The 20,401-nt window shown below is 41.9% G+C and overlaps 1 protein-coding gene across 4 annotated transcripts in view; it reads left to right on the top strand.

Moving 5' to 3' along the window:
* Positions 1 to 20,401, top strand: part of crybg1a (crystallin beta-gamma domain containing 1a) — a 32,867-nt gene that overhangs the window by 1,420 nt on the left and 11,046 nt on the right. The window contains exons 2-4 of one of the 4 annotated variants that reach the window (XM_028394826.1): positions 11,514 to 11,655; positions 16,578 to 17,974; positions 19,299 to 20,302. In XM_028394826.1, the coding sequence (XP_028250627.1) occupies positions 11,514 to 11,655; positions 16,578 to 17,974; positions 19,299 to 20,302 (2,543 nt within the window). Of the gene's footprint in view, positions 1 to 11,513; positions 11,656 to 14,211; positions 14,365 to 14,966; positions 15,090 to 15,619; positions 15,761 to 16,577; positions 17,975 to 19,298; positions 20,303 to 20,401 lie in introns of those variants that run through there. The other 3 variants (XM_028394829.1, XM_028394827.1, XM_028394828.1) reach the window with 3 other exon arrangements.

Here is a 20,401-nt window from a genome sequence, read left to right as displayed (position 1 = left end):
ACAGTCGTTTCTAATCATGCTGTGATAAACAAGTCTTTGTCTCCTTCTGCAGGCGGAAACATTTTTGTACACTAGGAAGCGTGATCTTTGTTTACGTATGATTTCCTGGTTGAAATACGATTGAGAAGTTATTCAAGAAATGAGGTTGTGTGACATATTGTCTTACAATGTACTGGATGCTGGGTAAAATGTAGGTGTAACGCCACACGTTGTAGACACAGACCCCAGGAAGGCCTCCATGTTTCCTTCAGTTAAAGTGCCTCTGCTCCCCTCTGCAGCTGACTTAAGTGGGTGTGTGAGATTGTTGGTTTTCAAAAAGTTATGGGTTAGAAACTTTCTTGATCTGAAAGCTGAAGAAATCAATAATGTGTCGGAGGAAGGGGGTTCTGATGCTGTCAACCTTTGAAGTTTGGACTTAATACAGTATGTGGATGTTGTATCATCCCACTGTAGTTTGTGATGCACCAGCTGTTTTGGTTCTGTACACTGGTTTTGTTGACTGGACCAGACCGAGTACTCAATTTATTATGAATAGTTAACAATGCTGTATGTCATGTCAAGAATTTTATTACATTACAGTAGCATTAGTTGCAACATAATATGTTAGTCAAGGTGTTAATGTAACACAGTGCTACAGGTGGTGCTACAAAGGGTCACTATGGGGGCACCGCCTTATCTTGGAAGGCAGCTAGATTATTGTGAAGTTTCCTCACATGTCCATCTTGCCAGCAGGCATGAAGCTATGTGCTTGTGCCACAAGTGGTTCAGAACCATCACTACCCTGACATGTACAGATGGGTTGTTGCCTTCTGGAGACGAACAAACAGGAGGAACTGGATTATTCATACAGAGTTATCATTTCGGAATCATTCCCATATAGATACATACGTTTTTATTTATTACATTAATGCTGCTCCTTCCCTTACGTACAAAAATCTATATTTTCTGATGAATGATGCTTTATTAAAATAGAAAAAGTGAAATATCTCGGTTAACATGCACTGTGAGCTGTAAGCTCTTCTACAGACAGGTGTGTGTCTTTCCTCATCAAGTCCAATCAGTATCTGGACTCAGATGAAGGTGTAGAACCATCTGAAGGATGATCAGAAGAAATGGACGCAGCTGAGTTCAATATGAGTCACAGCAAAGGCTCTGATACTTAGGACCAGGTCATAGTTCACTGTTTCTTTGTTAATACATCTGCAAACATGTTAACAGTTCTGTGTTTTTCTGTCAATATGTGGTGCTGTGTGTACATGAGGAAAAAATGAACTTGAATGATTTTAGCAAATGGCTGCAATATAACAAAGAGTGAAACATTGAAGGGGTTCTAATACTTTCCACACCCACTGTATATATATTTATATGTTTTATATAAATGATGTCTGCCACATCTCTTCTACTTAAACTGATCCGAATTTTAGGACATTGTTCTTTTTAAGAGTAGAACTAACCACTTACTGTCTTTCTAAGAATATTTCAATTAACAAACTGTGTCATGGTTCTAATTTATATCCCTGGCCCGTATGTGACCCTCTGCGGCCATGATGGCTTGTTGTGTTTGAGCAAACATCCACACCTGGGCCATTAAGGCGCATGGCCTATATTCTGTAGCTGGTAAAAACACAGCAGCTTATCAGTGCAGAGATTGTTATGCAAGAGAACAAGATCACTGAAGACTGCGGCATGTTTACTCTGCCCTGTTGAAATGACAGAAGGGACTATGTCACATCATTTCCAGGCCTGTGACATGCTGGAATCCGACCAGTGAGGCACTCATTCGCCTAGCAAACATACACGTGAGGTCATACTGCCTGTTCAAACTTGCTGATGATACTGAGGGATTGGTAAAAAGTTCGTGTTTGAGGTGAGCTCCAAGAAGGTTTCTAGCTGAGACATTTAAGGATGAAAGTTTATATAGCATTCATCTGATCTGGCAGACTAGATAAGCCTGTCACACCCTTCAACAGAGACTGTCAGATTCTGCTTTCAAAATTATATGATAGCCCTGAAAGCAGGGGTGTGGATGGAAACACAGTTTTGTACACAAGACCTGTGTGTGTGTGTCAACAATAAGCTGCCTTTATTAAGGATTTATTGGTTAGAACTAGCTGACTTCATAGAGCAACAAGAAAAACATTAAAAATGGTGCATGACATTTGAAAATGATTGAACATGCATAAACTTTAACTTAGCATTTAAAGCCAATAAGGAATCAGCCTGAGTGTGATGGTGATTAATCACACATTGCATGAATCAAATCTGTTGTCATTTTCACTTCTTCACATCTGAGCAGACTTCCTTGTTGTCCCTTGTGCAGGAATGCACTCTGCCAGCAGTGCTTTAACATGAAGCAGGATCATTGCAGTTAATGGCAGCCACTGAACGCTGACTAACCTGCAGGCCGCCTTAGCGGGAATTGTGCGTTGTCAACAACTGAGTTTGATTTTTGTCATATACCAACCCGTTGGCCACTATTCCAGATGTTTTGCAGTTTTGCTATTGAGATAAGAGATCAGACTGATCAGTGAAAGGAGCAGCTAAATGAATCCTCCCCCTCGCCGCTCCAGGCAGCAGGCTGCGCTGCCTCATGTTTCAACCGTTGAGAGGGATTTTTTTTCAGCGCTTGCAGCTGGTTTGTTGGTTGAAAAGTTGTTGAACCTGCATCTGTGATGCTCACATTTTGGCTTGTCATGCTCTAATACATGATTTGTTAAGACATTGTTGTTCAATACCTTATTGACAAGCCAGCTTTGTCGAGTTTGTAACCTTTGTTCTGGTTTAATACGCCAAAATGTGTCTGAGGAATGCCTCCCATCCTGCCGCTACCCATCCTTCTATTGATGAAAGCTGTTTAATTCAGTTATTGAAGTTGGCAGATTTACCTACAGGACAAAGGCGGAGGGTTTGAACCTGGGAATGCAGTGATCCTAACTTTGTAGCCCTGATAACGACACATATGTCTGGGCTTTGGGTGTGACCGATCAAATAACATTTGCATTTGTTGTGAGTCAAGTCAACTGGCATACTGATGTAGCATGAAGTGAATAGATCAGCCCCATCATCTGATACCTAATCTAGCTATTTAGCCAATACTTGGGCTGTTATATGATATTGACACCAGATAGATGCATCTTTAATTACGATCATTTGGGTCATGACTCCCCCTATAAGCCCCTTCAGTGTTTTGCCTCTAGGGATGAAGCTGTTGATGGTCCAGGAACGTTTTTACATGGTCTCCAGAGGATGAGCATGAAGCCAACCCAATATAATAATTACTCTTTATTTCCCAGATTTACTCATCATCAATTCTGCTTTGCCATGTTTGTGCGTGCTGTTTCATATTTGTGTTTGCTTTTATCGTGGACTTTCTGTTTTGTGTTTGATAATAGAAAAAGCTTTCATAACATCAACATCCTCAGTGGTTGAGTCACTATTACATTCCTAATAAAATGTGCTACATTAGTTCTGTGAGAGCACAGTAAATCCCAGCATGCTACTTTATTTTGAGCTGCTTGCAGTTGTTAAATCTCTTTCACTGAAAGAACTGGACCAAATCACAAAACAATAATGGAGCTGTGACAGAACAAAGGCATTAAAACGTGTCTGATAACTGGCAAAGCATTTTGGGACTTTTTTTTGTATGGAGGTTTTTATTTGTTCAAAGCAGCTTCGAGCTTTGACTCACACTCTGTGTGTTCATCCTGCACAGGCATCAGCTGGAATACAGTGCTCACAAGCTGCGTAAGAGCACTTAGCTCGTACCTTTCACGTCTGCAGTATCATTCGGCCCGTTTGCACTTTGTCTAAACAAACACGCGCTCATGTTGCTGTGCTGCAAGTATGAAAATGAAAATAGTTAAATTCAAGCCATGTGGAGAGGTGATGTTATGGAATGAGATAACATTTTTGAAGCGTGTTCAAAGGATCAAATGAAGTGAGCCAAATAAAATGAGCATGTCGGCGTTCCTTGAGTCAGCGAAGTTAACTCGGTCAAATCTATGTGAACATACAGCTTTGGACTTTGGACAGCATTGGCACCATTTTCTCAGGGCTGTTAATAATTGTGTCAAATTTAGTATTTAGCGCAATGCATGATGGTACATACATAGTGCTAATGTGGTGATTGCTGGTTGTACTTTACTTTCTGTAATGCATTGTGGGATTTATTGAGTCCACTGTGTGTAGGTTAACACCTTATACATTCAGAAAGCACTACTCTACATGGCAAATTAAGATTAAGACTAACTTTATTAATCCCTGTAGGGAAATTAGATTATTTTTGTTGATAGATGCTGTTTATTACTGTCTTTACACACCTTACCAGAATGTTGCTGCTGTAGGCTTGTTTTTTTTTTCTCTTGTGGGGCTTATTATTATTACAAATCATTTGTAGAAAGCCTGTAGACCAGTTTTTGTCATGTGACAGTGATGGTTTGCTAGTTATGCTGAGAATAGCTGACTTTTGTTCCAGAACAACTGGTGAATCGTGAGTTCACCGGTCACCGGGATTTAGTTTTGTTGAAAATATTTGACATTAAAATATAGGTATGTACATTTTGATTGTTTGATTGTTGTTTATCTTCTGTTGGCCGATGCTGCTGTTCTACTGATATTTTCACATATTTCCCTACCTTACCGTAAAGACTATCGAGCCTTTTTTGTTGTAAAAATATTAAATGTTAGCAGTTTGTCACACTGCGAACCTTGGCAGACTCACGTTAATACACTCACTGATGTAATGAGCCATTTTTATGCATCCTCTCGGTCAGTGTCCCCTCATCTAATACCTCCATCTTATTGGCTGATAGCTGTTATTTCTTTTTAAGGGAATATCTGGTGGTAATAATAATTATACCATGCATGATGTGTTCAAGGAGAAACTTGATCTGGCTGAGATGCGACAGCAAAATGACAACAACAGATGGCAGGAAATTTTGTTGGCAGAAGTTATGGAGGTGTAAAGTTATTTTGTGTATGATGTGATAACCCAGCCCCAAATGTAACAAAAGAATGGAAGTGGAACAGAAGCTGGATGTTCATTCATTTCAAATATGGGGAATAATGATAATAGGATTTGAAAATAATAGCTATGACAACAACTGATACCAATACAACAATAAGAACTCTGCTTCTTTTTCTGAAAGTGTATAGTGTGTAGTGTCTCTCTAGCTCAGACCCACGGGCCAGACCCGGCCTGCTTGTGTCTTCAATGCGGCCGGCGGACCGCTCTAGCCCGCAAGCGACCGTTCACCCAGTATTAAACAAAGGCAGCTGTTGAGCAACCCTCCTTGTCTCTTCCACACTGCAGTACTGCGTCATCCCATCTACTCTTTGGAGAAACACTGTCGCGCTGTGTACACTTAAAACATGCTGCGCGACTATGCTGAAATGTACGGTAAAGAGTGCAGAAACTCCACGACGCCAGCACACACTCAAAGTAGACATGGACACACACACCGAGGGCAGAGGAGTGAGCAGAAAATGACAGCAAAAGACTCTCACAATGATGAAACTGTAACAAGAGCATATTTATAATGGTAGATACTGTGCCAGTGATTTCCAATTTATATTAGTATTTATGAAAAAATGTGGCACTTTGCTTTTCTTATGGAAGTCTATGTGACCCTCACAAAAAATGTGGCCACCCCTGCTCTACCTTATTAAATGCATGTCCTTTTAGTATAAGTTAAGCAAAGCTATCAAATACTGATGTTGGATCTGGGCTGATAATATACAACAGAAGTGAATACCGTGTGCAGGGTTTGAGCTAACAACAGGCAGTACACTGTTTGCACATTCTGGCTCTGAATAACAAACAGCTGCCTGCTTTGGACTTGGCACAGGGCACTTTGTCCAGGGAAAGTACTATGTCTACCTCTTCAACACAATATGTACAAATGAACTTACAAGCAAACCAGAGAGTAAACATTGATCCATCTGGTGTGTTGGCTGATTACAGTGATATACCTGACTAGAACCTGACGGTGTACGTCAGCATGCACAGCACAGTGACCGAAAATCCAACAGCAGCAGCAGATGGAGTCAGATGTGAAGAAGTCTGAATAAAGACGTAGAATAAAGTGTATGATGACACTGGGTTTTTTCTTTAACCGAGATGGTACAGGAAGTTTGTTGTGAGAGGTGAGATGGGACAGGAGTACAGATTCACTCCCCTGTCACACTCTGGTTTGTACATTTAACATGGAGGTCTACTGGGTATTGATTCGCTTTTGGAGTCAGCCTCAAGTGGCCACTAGCGGCACTGCAAATTGCGGCACTTAAAACACTAACATACCTCAGAGGTGGGAGTATGGTGATGATACAGGACTTAATGGAGATGAACCTTTTCCCCAGAGAAGGATAATTCCAGCATGTTAATCATGAGAAAAACCACTTGAAAACTCCGAATCCAAACACATATGTGGTACTTTAAAGAGAAAGGTTGAGCAACACAACCCCTGCAGCACATCGCATCATTTATCTCGATGATGTTATCTTTAAATGTGATGAGTTTGATATAATGTAAGAGAGGAGATACAAGGTGTCAGTATATTTTGGTTTCCGCTTCACCTTCCAAAGTCAACATGTCAGCTTTATAAGCAGCATTGTTCTTGTGGTATTGTCACAACAACGTGTGTCTGTCTCTGTAACTGCATGCACTTGATTACCTCCACCTCCTCCAGTCGTCTCTTGTGCTGCACATACACAGAGGTTTGGTTTCACTTGGAGGTCTGCAGTTGAGACTTGCCTTAGAAAAAAAAATGCCTGAAAGCATTCACAAACATGTTGGCTGGGTTTCTTCTGCACGCCATCGGTCCAGGAGGAAGCGTTAGTGGCTGCAGCCTACTGGTTGTTGCAGACCCGCCCTGTATCTGGCAAACGTTCGACTCCGCAGCAGTTGTTCCAGGCACTCCCTAATGCTGAGTCGCTCTTCCAAACAACAGCTGTTTTTGATTTGCTGTGCAGAGTCTATTTTTCTTCCTTTATTTGTGATCTGTTGGCTTATTTTAAAAATGCATTATATTGGATTTCATGTAATAACATCAGACTTTTTAGCGCTGAAGTCCAAGATTCCCATTGACCTTGATACAAGCTTTATTATCAGGATTGCATCTCTGTGTCTGTGCTGTGTCCAGCAGTCAGATCCAGTGGCCTCCTTCGGTGTGGTCTGCTCTGCACTGTTCTTATACAGTGTTAGAACAAGATATCTTCCATCAACAGCTCCCAGTGACTCATTAAACCCCTCAGATCCCAAGCAGAGGGTGAGTCAGTGCTTGAATCCGTTCCATCCCTTGTTTGAGTCTTTGCAGTAGCAGCTGCAGAGCTGAAATCGACTGTTTAATTTGTTCAGGAACAAGGAAAATGAGTTGGTGTTGATAACCTGTGTCTAACCAGTCTAATGAAGGCAATAGATTAAGTTCGTAAAGGTTCCGGTACACGCAAAATGTACCTCCTGGCAGTCTAGTGCTGTGTAAACACGTATGGTACAGTAGCTCCATGGATGTGGATACAGTACTGTCAGCTGTCACAAGACTATTCAAATTTTCTCTGCTACAGTATGAGGTAGTGAAATTCCATTGCGGATGGGGGAATTGTTGACATCTCCAGCCCCCCCATGGAGTGCCACCTTGAAGTCTCGGGCTGTGGCCCTGACGGATGAATCCTCTGTGACGTCACCTGTAGGTTTCTGAGGAGCTCCTCTGAGTGTGTGAGCCACGTCGGAAGTGTCGCAGTCAGCCTAAACCTGCCTGTCAGTCAAAGCAGTCACACCCATAATTACATGTAATTTTAAGTCCACATGTAAATAGAATGAGTTTGTTTTTGACTGTGGAGATTGACTCGCTTTTTGGAGCTAGCACCTAGAGGCTGGCAGGTGAACTGCAGTTTTAACAGTTCTGCATCAGCTCTATATCAGGTCATATGACAAGATGAGCAAATACAAATACTGTTACTACCTAACCATAACCCTAACCCTAACAAGAGGCATGCTGGGAAAAAACTTGTTATTCCCCATCTGATCTTTATATAGTCTGCTAATACTCAGTGCTGATATTTATGTTGCTTATTGTCCAGCAGGTTCCTGAAAACATTACCATTGTTTCTGATTGATTATTTGCGTCACATCTCTGTATTTATATTAGTTATATTTTGTGGATTTGAGATGTATGTGTTGTCACGTTAATATAGATTTCCTACTTTGCTGGTGTTTGTCTATTTGCATCAGTTTTCTAAAATTGCACTGTAAGCTGTCTTGACCTCCGTGGAGAGCCTGTAAATGTTCCAAATTCAAACATCAGTGTGCAGTACACCGAAGGTAAAACATGTTTGTATGAAGGAACAGGACTACACAAATATAAAAAGAGTCATTCAGTCTGATGAAAACCTAAGCCTATAAATATCCTGTAATCCAGTTAAAAAGTAGAGCATTATTGTTTGGTTCAGCAGACTGACTCACTCAGGGTTTTTGCCAAGAAGGCGTTTATGTTTGTCATGGTTGTCAGACGTTAGATCGCTCCAATGTGACTGTATTGTGTTGTGTTTGTTCTGATGCCTCTTTACCTGCATAGATGTGTAGATGCACTTAAGCAATTTGATCATATCTACTATTTCCTTATATCAATAACAATTGTTGGTGTTCCTTTCATATCTTCTTCTTAGAGGTTTAAGTGTCATAACATCATTTATCTTACATCTTTAAAAAGGATGAGATAAAGTGACATTCAAACTTTGATGAATACTTTCAGTTACCATGGTGTAACAGACACAACAGCAAACGTTCCTGGATGAGATCCTATGAATTTAGTGCTTATTACAGTAGTGCTTTGTCTGTGGTGCAACAAAGTGAAGGTTCAGGCACGTTGGAGCTGGTTTGTGCCTGTGTAAGTGTGAGACAGATTTTACCCAAATGATCTTGCACCCCGACCCCCGCCCCCCACCCCACACACACACACACACACACACACACACACACACGCACGCACGCACACACACACACACGCACACACACAGAGGCTTTTTTAGATGAGCTTTCATAGGTCACATGACTCATGTCATGTGACATTTGCCCTGTGTGCCTGTGTTGTCATAGATTGCTTAATCCACTGGCCACTTTTCCCCTAACTGTAAGCTTTGATTGGCTCATAAACTCAACCGTTTGATGTGTTTTATTTGTTCACATTTGTATTTGAAGTTCAAGTGCTTACATTATATTACTATTCATGTAACATAGCATTAAAAAGGTGGGGTTTGGAAACAGCAAATACAACAGTAACTTTTTCCACCATCAGGAAACTTGCTTACCACAGTCTAAGAAAAGAAATGATTTGTTGTGTTTTTAAGCAGCAGGATTTAGATACCATGTGACAATCACAAGTGCTCTGATCATGCTCTGGTCATCAGGGGCTGTTTATTTCCAGATAGATTAAAAGTAAAACACGATGTGGCCTCATTACTGTTGGGCACATCCATCCACTGACGGGACGCAGTGAGTCACAGTGAGTGCTGGAGGCATCTATGTCAGCACTTGCTGCAGCACCTTTAACCTGTTGTTGCCTGTATCATCATGATAAACACTGATGTCACTTGAATTCCCATATGCACATGTTTGATTTTTGAACACCTTCCAAGAAAATAAGCAAGTGGATGCTTGTTTTCATGGAAGGTGTTCAATCGTTTAAAGAAAAGTAGAAAAGAGGAGCATCAAAAAGTCAAAGTTTGCAAAGTTCTGCTTCCCTCTGGCTCTCTCTCAGTTTCTTTTGTCCTAGAAGTCTACTGTTTTTCTGGTGCTTGTGACATTAATGGATACAGGGACTTTACTTGTCCTGGTTGCTACTTGAATAATTTGCTTTAATATTAATTAAAAGCCTGTTCAGGCTGGGAAACAGAATGTCTCTGATCACCTGTAAAAGGTTTGGATTCAAACAAAGCTCAGCTCCCATACTAGAAAACAAAACAACTCAGCTCATCGTCCCTCACACTGCCTCATGCCCTCTTCCACTGTGTGATGGTATGAAAACTGACAACCACTCCTCTGCCTAACATCCGCCTGCTTTGTTTAAACTACAATTGGTTTCTATATAGTCATATTTATGTGCCTTCTTTCAAATTAACTCTTAAACACCACAGTGCAGTGCAGTATAAACTCCATGGAAACAGTTCTCATTAAAGGAAGAGTAGAAAACTATTGTTTTCTACAGTTGAAATTGTGTTTATATTATATGCAATATCATTATTTAATCACATGAGCAACATTACAAGGTGTTAATCTCTTAACCAAAGAGAGCACTGTCAAAGATCAGCCTGTTAGACCGAGCAGAAAGCTAAAGCTACAGAGGATCCTATCAGCTGAGGCGTGGTCGGAATAGAAAATGTAAATATGTCTCTGAATATTTCTGAGTTCTTAGAGTCAGCTGTTCTACAGCGAGTCAAGTTTACACGACATGACTTTACTGCTGTGAGGAAGCTCAGTGTTCACCTCTACCTCGGTATTTCTTCAGTAACTCATTAACCAGTCTGACTTCAAAGTCTTGGCACAGACTCTCCGACACACAGCAGCTACAAAATGTAACTGAACTGACTTTCTACCAGCGTTCTTTAAAAAACAATCGCATGCTGCCCCCTTGTGGGGGAAAAACAGTGTTTCACAGGCATTGTGATTGTGGCTGGGGACAAGGTGTCACTATAGGGAAACTTTTGTCAACAAGATGTTTCCACATTGCAGCAGCAGTATAGAGCAGTGTTTGATAAATGTCTCCTGTCTGTGCCGTAGTGTGAAATGCTGCTGCAAAAACAAGTGATGATGTGGATTTGTGCAAATGAATGTGATCGCACCATGAGGTATTTGAGTTCTTATTAGCCCTTATGAGCCCTTAATACTACATCACATGACTGCTCCACACCAGGTGTGATCGATCTGTACGAGCTCTGACTTAAACATTAACTGTTGAGAAACCTCTCCTTCTAGAAATAGATGCTCCTCCTCATGCCTCACGTACGCTCTAGAATCCTCTGTGGCACTCTAATTGTTTACCGCTGACGAGTGAATGTTGTTCGTCGAGTGTCATATTTTCAACCTCTCTGTCCTCCAGTGTGTTTTTCCAAGTCATCGCTAAAGAATGAAAATGTCACTGCAGTTAAGAACAATTAGTGTCAGCGCCTCACTACAACAGTAACAAGTCCCACAGCAACCCCTCTGGGACTAATAGTTTTACTGATTCTATTACTACTCACGAGGAACACTGCATTGGGAAATTCATACCATATTATGGATCTGTTTTTACAAAGATACACATTAAAATCATGTGCACTCATGAGCATTTCAATTATAAAACTGCTTTTATCTTCCATGGAGATTCTTAAGAAATTAAAGTATCATGACAAGCTGTCTGCTAACTACTGTAGAAACATCAGTACTGTACAATGAGAGGAGAAACAAAAGCCCGTGACATAACATCCTCTCCCCCTCCCCACTCTCTCTCTCTCTCTGTGTTTCCTGCCTCTCTCTATCCCAGGAGCTACGACCAGATGAGTATTTCCACAGAGTGCAGTTTCCGGACTGAATCGGACTGGGACCCTCACTCTGAGTCCACCTCCATGATCAGCTTCGACATGACTCAGCCGCACAATCCTACTTCACCCTCCAAATTCTTCAAGGTCAGTGTTTCTTTACGCATTACGGTAATAAATATCTAAGTCCAGTTTGTATATAAGTATTGTGGCTCATTGATGCATGTTATGTTTGCTGGCAGTATGTTATTTTATTTTCTATTACCAGACCTGATTGCTGTGCAGCAAACTTCCAAACGCTTTCTCGTGAGCTTGGCTCAAGTGTCTCTGAAGCAGTGGTATTTTAATGTAAACCAGAAAGTTCCTGAAAAGGTCAATGGGTCAGATTTCCTTAAGCAGTGCTTAGAACACTCAGGTTGGCTTGTTTCAGCAGATGTAGCAGCTACAGCCAGTGTTCACCATGGTGAGAGTGGTGTGATCATGCTGTAATAAAGCTGGCAGGAGCTTTCTTCTGTAAAGAGTGGATTACAAACTCAGCGTGGTTGCCCCAGTCATCATTAGGTTGACGGCGTCTGTCTCGGACTCAGGAAGCTCATAACTTTAAGTCTTGATACAATAAAAAAACTTTTTTGTGTATTTCAATATTTTTGGATTCAGTCCCAAGTGGACACATGAGGAATTGGTTTTCACACTGGCTTGGTTTACCATAGGTTAGGTAAACCAAGCTCGGGAGTTATTGAGATATGAATGCAACAGGCACCAGAGGATGTCTAAAAAGTGCTGTCACAACATGGATTATTGGATTATTATTGGGGTCAATAATCAACTGATTGAACCTAGAAATAGCAAGCAGTATCTTACTCAAGTGGCAAGGAAAAACTCTTTTAACATGAAGAGGGGACCTGGCTCATAAGGAAGAACCTTCCTGCTGGCAGCTGGCCGGATAGAGGTGGAGAAGAAGAGAGAGACAGGACAGAGAGGATGAAGGAGAGAGAGAGAGAGAGAGAGAGAGAGAGAGACACGCATAAACATCATTATACATTATAGAGAACAAACATGACAGGTTGTTGATGTTGACAAGCTAAAACTATTGTTTATATTATAGTGGATGTATATATCATGAGTTCATTATAAAACAAGCATGAACAACAGAGACTAGTGCAGTCATTACCGTAATCATTGGTTTGAGAGAGAGGGAACTATGAGGAAGACCTCACTGGGAGCCAGTGAAGAGACGCTAGAACAGGAGAGATATGATCCCTTTGGCTGCTTCCTGTCAGAACTCTAGCCGCTGCGTTCTGGATCAGCTGCAGACTGTTGATGGAGTAATGTGGACATCCTGAAATAAAGAGTTGCAGTAGTCCAGGCTTGAAGTGACAAAGCATGGATGAGCTTTTCAGCATCACTCTGAGAGAGGATGCTCCTGATCTTAGTAATATTACGCAGGTGAAAGAAAGCGGTCTTAGAGGCCTGTTTAATATGAGAGACAAACGACATGTCTTGATCAAAGATAACTCAGAGGTTCCTCACAGTCGTACTGGAGGCCAGAGTAATTCCATCAAGATAGAATATTATCAGATAATCTAGTTCTGAGATGTTTGGGGCCAAAAACAATGACCTCATTTAAGTTTACAGTAAAAATTTGGAGGACATCCAGTCCTTCATGTCCTTTAGACAAGCCTGTAGTCTGACTAGCGGCTTAGTTTTTTTCAGGCTTCATGGATAAATACAGCTGGGTATCATCAGCATAACAATGAAAGTTTATGCCGTGCTTCTGGATGATGTTTCCTAGAGGGAGCATGTAGAGGGTGAACAGGATCGGTCCGAGCACAGAACCCTGTGGAACACCGTGGTTAACCCTTGTACCTGAGGAGGAAACATCGTTAACATAAAATATGAATTAAATATGATTTAAACCAGCGCAGTGCTGTCCCTGTAATCCTAATCTCATGTTCTAATCTGTGTAGGTGCTGTGATCTACTGTGTTGAAGGCAGCACTGAGATCCAGTAGAACTAGTACAGAGACAAGTCCACGGTCCGATGCCATGAGGAGGTCATTAGTGACTTTAACCTGTTTCTGTGCTGTGATGGGCTCTGAATCCAGACTGGAACACATTAAGCAGACTGTTCCTATGCAGGTGGTCATTTAACTGACGTACAACCACTCTTTCAAGTATCTTAGAAATAAAGGTGAGGTTGGAGATTGATCTGTAGTTTGCTAAGATGTCCAGGTCCAGTGAACTGGACTTTTAAGTATAGGAATGATCACAGCAGGTTTAAAAGCCTGTTTCCAGAGAGGTTGATCTGGACTAATATTTATTTAAAGAATTTCCCCTTGGGGATAAATAAAGTAATTCTGATTCTGATTTGGATATGTAAACTCGTATCAGAGGAATAGCACCCTTCAGCTTTATTGTTAGCTGCTTCATATATCACCTGCAAAGCTTAACACATGAGCTCCTGGAGGCAAGGTTTCCTCCACTAAGTTCACATTCTCTCACACACTCACTCGGTGTACACACCCACATTACTCAGTCTCAGAGGCCACACCACTTATAACAGCATGCAATAAAAATCTTTATCAGTCTTTATCAGTCTTTATCAGTCCCACAGTAACATGTGCGTTATTATTCCAGGGTCCACCTACAGTGAATTTGCTCCACCCTGACTAAGGAGAAGCAGTGCTCCATTATTGACAGTCAGATACACCCTCTGTTTATATGGCAGTAGGATAATGAGCCTTAGATCAATGTGTCAACCCACTACCTATTTTATTTGCTATTTTTTAATAATTATTTTGCTACATTTTGCTTAAGTGCTTCTTCGACTGAGGCATGACGGCCTGCAGACAGAGAGGTATGTTTTGTGTCACTTTCATTTGCGCGGCTGTTTTATGGAGGTTATAACAGGGGTCTCTCTAAACAGCTGCACTGCTCCAAGACATCACCAGTGCTTCCTGTCCTCTCTGCCTGTAGGGGACAGATCGTCTCAGGTGGTCGAAGTGAGGCTGGTAAAGTGTGCTTCCCCTTTAAGATGCGGTCCACATTATAATCCTGTGGGATTTGACTGTCCCTGTTCCAGCTTTCCATTGACTCAGACCTGTCAGACCTGTTCTCTGTGTTATTTGTGTCAAACACACAATGGGGTAGTGTGCAGTATGGTCATATTTAGTGTTGATAATTTCTAAAAAGTCATGGATATTATTTATACATGAAGACTTCTATTACTGAGTTAATAACAGTTGTATTTACTCTTTGACATGCAGTGTGTACAGATCCTGCACCCTGCAGTATTTAACCATAGTTAAGATGGAGATTGTGGTTTTGCTCGGATTATAATCTGCTGCAGAGATCAGAGAGTGAAGCAAAGCTTTGGCTGACAGATAAGGAAATGGGCCGTGATACGCACTGATATAGTTCAATATCTCCACCTACCTGACATGTCGTTGCTGTGGGTAAACACGAGGCTTGCTGGAGTAGTAGGTCTGCAACAGGTAGCCAGTGGACACTGGATACTTAATTGTTGGTGCTTTTTTTTTAACCCCAGCTGGATTTGTGTGAATGAGTGGAAACAATCCGGAGGTAGAGTATCACAGCTTTGACACTGTTTTATTCTGTTTAGATATGAACAGGAAACCCAGCCGCAGACTGTTTGCTCAGTGAAAATATGTAAACGTTTGACTGAAACAGATGAAAAATATTCACCTGTCTCATTTACTGCCCCTTATGTTATTAGATCGTCGCACCTTTGACCCATTTCACTGTATAGCTGCTATCTAAATGATACTGAGTCAACACATACAAACCTCTTCCTACCTATAGTTGATAACAGACCTATTGCCAGTCCTATTGATACCCGCAGCTTTAGAATGAGGAAGGGTGGGGTTGTGTTCAGCAGGCTCCTCCACACCCTTTCAATTTTACTGGATTGTGAATTCTTTGCTCTTGTTTGCCATGTGAACTTCTTTCACAATATTTTTTTTTCCTCAGTGTGGCTGTGATGCAAATGGCCGTACCCTCCAGTCAGACACTTTGTTTCTAAGCTGGGACACTTAACTCTAAACACACACACACACCAGCAGAAGCAGACGGTTTTGGGTGTTTGCTCAGAGTAGACACTTCTTTTTAGACAGCAGGCAGGTTGGACAGTAGGCAGAACTCTGGCTTCTGAAGGACTTAAAAATTAACCCAGTTATTTTTTTATCACTGGATGCAGGACTTTAACAGAATTTAGACTCCAGGAAGTCGGAATGGTATGGGTCTGTTGTTTAATACATTGCGTTTTTTTCATTCATGCTTCTTGTCCTAACATGTGCTCTCTGTTTAAAGCTAGCCAGGTTCCATGCTGTGTGATGGCAGGGTGGTGGTTTTTCCCTTGTGTTAGGTTCTTAAAAGACATTTTACTGAAATGTTTTTCAGCTCCCATGAAAATAATGGTTCATGTACAATTCTCCAAACTGCTGCTGTTTGTTCACTCCTCGACCTATAGTTGTTTCTTTAACTTCATTCTGTGGATATGCAGTAGCTGAAATAAGCGACCCTTGGTCTGAGCAAGACATTTTTATATCTGTCAAGTTACTCATTATTCAGCCTGATTGTTTTACTTTTGTATTTTGTTATATCCTTTAAACTACTTTTAACAAACTTTTTAGGAAAGGGTAAATATAATCTTTAAATAAACATCTTAAAAGTATATCACCCTTTCAAAAACAGTATATTAACAAGGTCAGATATTTGAACAAAACCATTTTATATTCTTTTCAATGCAAATCATTTCCATTCTTAAGTTCTGGCATGTGTTGTGCTCCAGCTGTTAACTTGTATTACAATGTATTTATATAATAGGTGTCATAACTACGTCAGAACTACGTAGATAGATTCTAACATTAAAATATCTCAAAGGATGTGGGAGTCTGTAATTAAATTCCATGTCTGCATGTCTGATGAGGTGCATAACGTTCTTTTAAGTTTTCATTTTCTCTTTTGTTTTTCTAGCAGAGCTTGAGAAAAAAGGGTGTGACCGCCTGTGCTGTCATCTCAGTATTTACCTTTCTGTCTGCCCTCTTTCAGAATTCGGAGAAGAGGGGAGTGCTTGATCGAATGAGCAGCTTCTTCAGCTCCATCAGAAAAAAGAGCCTTAATAAGCAGCATTCCAGCTCCTCCACCGAAGTAAGCTCCCCAGCGTCCCCCTTGTCCCCACGTTCCCCACAGCCACCTCAGGAAGATGGGCTAAAGACTCCCACTCCCCCTCGCAAAGATGGCGAGCTGACGTCGCCGCATCATGCAGAGTCCAGGCCAAGCCGCACCTCCACTCCCAGCACCTCGAGCATGGGCTCCTTGATAACGGATGAAGCTGACCTCCCGTTTGCAGACAGCAACAGTAACAGCAGCAGAAGCAGTGTGAGGGAGGCCCATGTGTGCAGGGTCAGCAGAGCCGGCAGTGAAAGGAATTCTGGGAATGTGACTCCCACCATTGCATCAGCTGCTGATGCCAGCTCTGACTTAAGCTTTGCAGAGTCAGTAGTGGAGGAAATAAACAGCAGGCTGCAGGTTCACTTAGAGGAAAGCATCTTGAGGACCGAGAGCTCCAGTGAGGATAACATGATTAGCCCGACCACGCTGCTGTCACTTAAATGCTCTGAGACTGCTGAAGCCCCAAAGTCCCCTAACTTAACGTCTATAAGCTTAGCATCAAAGAAAACCGCAGTAAAAGTTGGAGAGAAGGGACACAGCACCGCACTAAGAGGGATAACTTTAGGCTCACAGTCATCCACAGCACACACAATCCTGACTCTAAAGCAAGGAAACTCTCTGGATGTAGAGAGAGACAGCACAGGAGCCAGTAGTAATGTGCAGATATCCTCCAGCAGCATTGCAGGGGAAACTGCTGCCACTACATGGAGCTCTTCCCCTGAGAAACACACCGCACCTCCAGGTGATTCTCCCATCCAGCTCCACAAAGCCATATGGGTGGAAACACACCTGGGAGAGGAGGAGGAGGAAGGAGAGAGGGGAAAGGATACTATGAAACAAGAGGAGGAGGTCTTCAGAGCGGACTCGCCTCCCTTGCTGGCTGTACCTGTCACAGTAATTCCTGAGGATGACTCAGTGAAACAGTGTGCCGCCGACGGCCCTTCTACCCCCTCAGAGACTCAGCGGTCCGGTGGCAGCCCGCCAGAATCCGCCATCTCCTTGGCACTGACTACAGGGGAGTTCCAAACAACCCTACCGCAGCCAGAGGAGCCTGACACTGGCACAGAAACAAAGGCAAGTTCACTTCAGAGCAAAAGCAAGACCAGAGAAATTTGCGTCACACGCAAAACAGTGAATCTGCCCTCCAAGCACAAGGTTTTTGCCCAGAAGGTATACGTTAGCCCGGAGCCAAGTTTGGAAGAGGACAGAGTGGGAGGAGAGGAGAGCGGCAGAGTTTCAACCTCAAAGGCTTTAAACACAACAGAGCAGAAAGAGTGAGTATCTGTCTGTTTGGATTTTCCTGTAGTTATTGTTTAATAGTCTTTTTGATCCCAGGGGAAGCAGAAAGCAGGGGAGCTATAGAGAGCTAAGCCTGTGTGCAACCTGAGCCCTGAGTTCCCATGTTCCTTTGTACCACAGAAGAACAATCAGTAAAACCTGCAGCGAGCCACTGAAATATTAATACACAGTACATTTTACCATACATTTTCTATCAACAAACCTACTGAACTATGTATTTTTTGCCATAAAGAAGTCAGGCTTGTTTTTTGTTTGGTCATATTTCAGCTGAAATCAAGGTCACCTTTTCTGTCATTGTCTTTGATGCATATTCACTACCTGAATATGTTACTCATTACAGAACATGACAGGCAAGAAGCAGCCATTTTCACTTACATGTGTTTAACTCGGCATTTCAGTACAGACACTGTTCTCGTGACAAAGAGAGGTATAATTTACAAGGCAATCACTCGCAAATATCTGAGTGCACTCCAGGCTAAAAGTGTTCACGCCTGAAAAATCCACTGGAACTGACTTACAGTTTTATGGCTTCTGTGAGGGGATTCTTTAGCCTGTATTGTTTTTAAGCTGCTTCTCCTCCGCCTGCTTGTTTAGAATGGAATGTGCAGTCCTAAGTTTAAAACCTTCTCTCAAGGTACATGCCTGAAATCTTAAAAATGTGACAATAAGTCTGGAAATTCTTGCTTTCTGGAAAGAAGATGATGACCTGAGACAGAAGCTCGAGCTTTTAGCTTAGAGACAGGAGAAAGTGAGAAGAAACAGCTCACTAATCTATAATGCACACCTAATTCTAAGAAACAGCTTAGATTACAGCTCACACACAACAACAAAAACAAACAGGGTTTTATTAGGATGCTTTGCAGATTTGTTATCTTTCATCGAACAGGCTGGCTGGCATTTTTTTACTCTGTCTTTATGCAGCAGCTGCCCATAAGGCCATCAGTGTGTGTGAAAAGGTAACAAAAGGTAACAGTGTCACAAAGTGTGCACTGTTTACAATTTACTGTATTTTAATGTGTCACTCACTTTACCTGCAGCTTAATGTCATGCACCGTCTTACCATAGTTTACCTATGTGGTTTATTTTAATTATTAAAATATTTTTTTTCATTTTTTTATTTTTTTGCATGGAATTAGTTTTTAGCACTTTCTAGCTTATCTTTTAGGTTTTAATGGTACGCCTCTGTGTGTGTGTGCATTGGTATATGTTTGGGAGGGGCTATGTTTGGGTTGTTTGAAAAGTGTTATTTAAATAGTTTGATTGAATCTAAAGACTAAAATCAAATCTTTTTCCCATCAGTCTGCCAAGCCTCCAAAACAACAATGTTGAATTCAAGGATGCAAACGTTGAACTTTCCACAACAGATGAGACTACACACTCTGACAGACACACCCCTGAAGCCATAGTCAAAGAAAGGACCGACTCTGAGACCTCTGATGACACCTCTTCAGCTTCAGACATGTACAAACCCAAGTCACAAGCAGCAGAATCTGGGGCAAGAGGCCAACGAGCTAACCAGGCAGCCGCCTCGAAACGAGGGGTTAAAGTGGCAGTAGTGAGCCGGCATACCACAACGAGTGGAACAAAGGCTCTGTCCTCTGCAGCTGGAAGCAAGGCCAAGAATGTCACAACAAAAGCAAAGAGTTCCACAGAGGGCACAAAAGTGGAAATTTCCAGTGATTATCCACAGAAGGAGCCCAGCAATGAGAAAACAGCCTCTATGCTGCCAACGTTAAAAGACCAAAGCACCAGCAGTCCCTCAAGTGCAGCAGGTTCAAAGTCTAAAATCCCCAAAAGGTCGACATCAGATGGTGATGTGAAGTCACCAGATAAAACTTCCCTGCCTGACGCCTCAGGGTCTAAACTGCAAAAACAAACCAAAGGCAAGGATTCTGTGAAATCATCAACTACAACAACAAAAGCTGACAGGAAACCGACTCATGAGGACGCTAAAGCAGGGAAAGCTGTGTCAGGAAACATCTCTCCCACAAAAAACAGGACGGGAACAAAGCTTATTAAAGAGAAGTCAGATGAGGACTCTGAGACCGTGAATCTTGTGAATGGTTTGGAGAAAGAGTACAAGGAGAGGAAAACAGTGTCTGACAGGGAAAGCCCGGATGTTAGAAAGCAGCCGCAGAACCATCTGGAGAATAAGAGCCGATTGCCTGTAACATCCCAAACAAGAAGAAAGAATGAAGATGTGACTCTGACTAGCAGTAAAAAAGTTTCCTCAGACTCAGACAGACCTGATGAGAGCCCTGGAAGTGAGACACCACCCCCGCTCTCTGAAAGCCCCAAGAAAGGTAAGGAAGTCATTTCTGTTAGTTTGTGCATCCTCGCTTAGTGTTAGATTCTCACAATAGATTTGTTTAGGAAAATGTTGTATTACGTGTATTTAATCT

The sequence above is a fragment of the Parambassis ranga genome, chromosome 22 (genome assembly GCF_900634625.1).
Source record: "Parambassis ranga chromosome 22, fParRan2.1, whole genome shotgun sequence".
NCBI classification, from domain to species: Eukaryota; Metazoa; Chordata; class Actinopteri; family Ambassidae; genus Parambassis; species Parambassis ranga.
The sequence above is the reverse complement of the archived record's forward strand: the minus strand, read 5'-3'. Positions and strand labels throughout refer to the sequence as shown.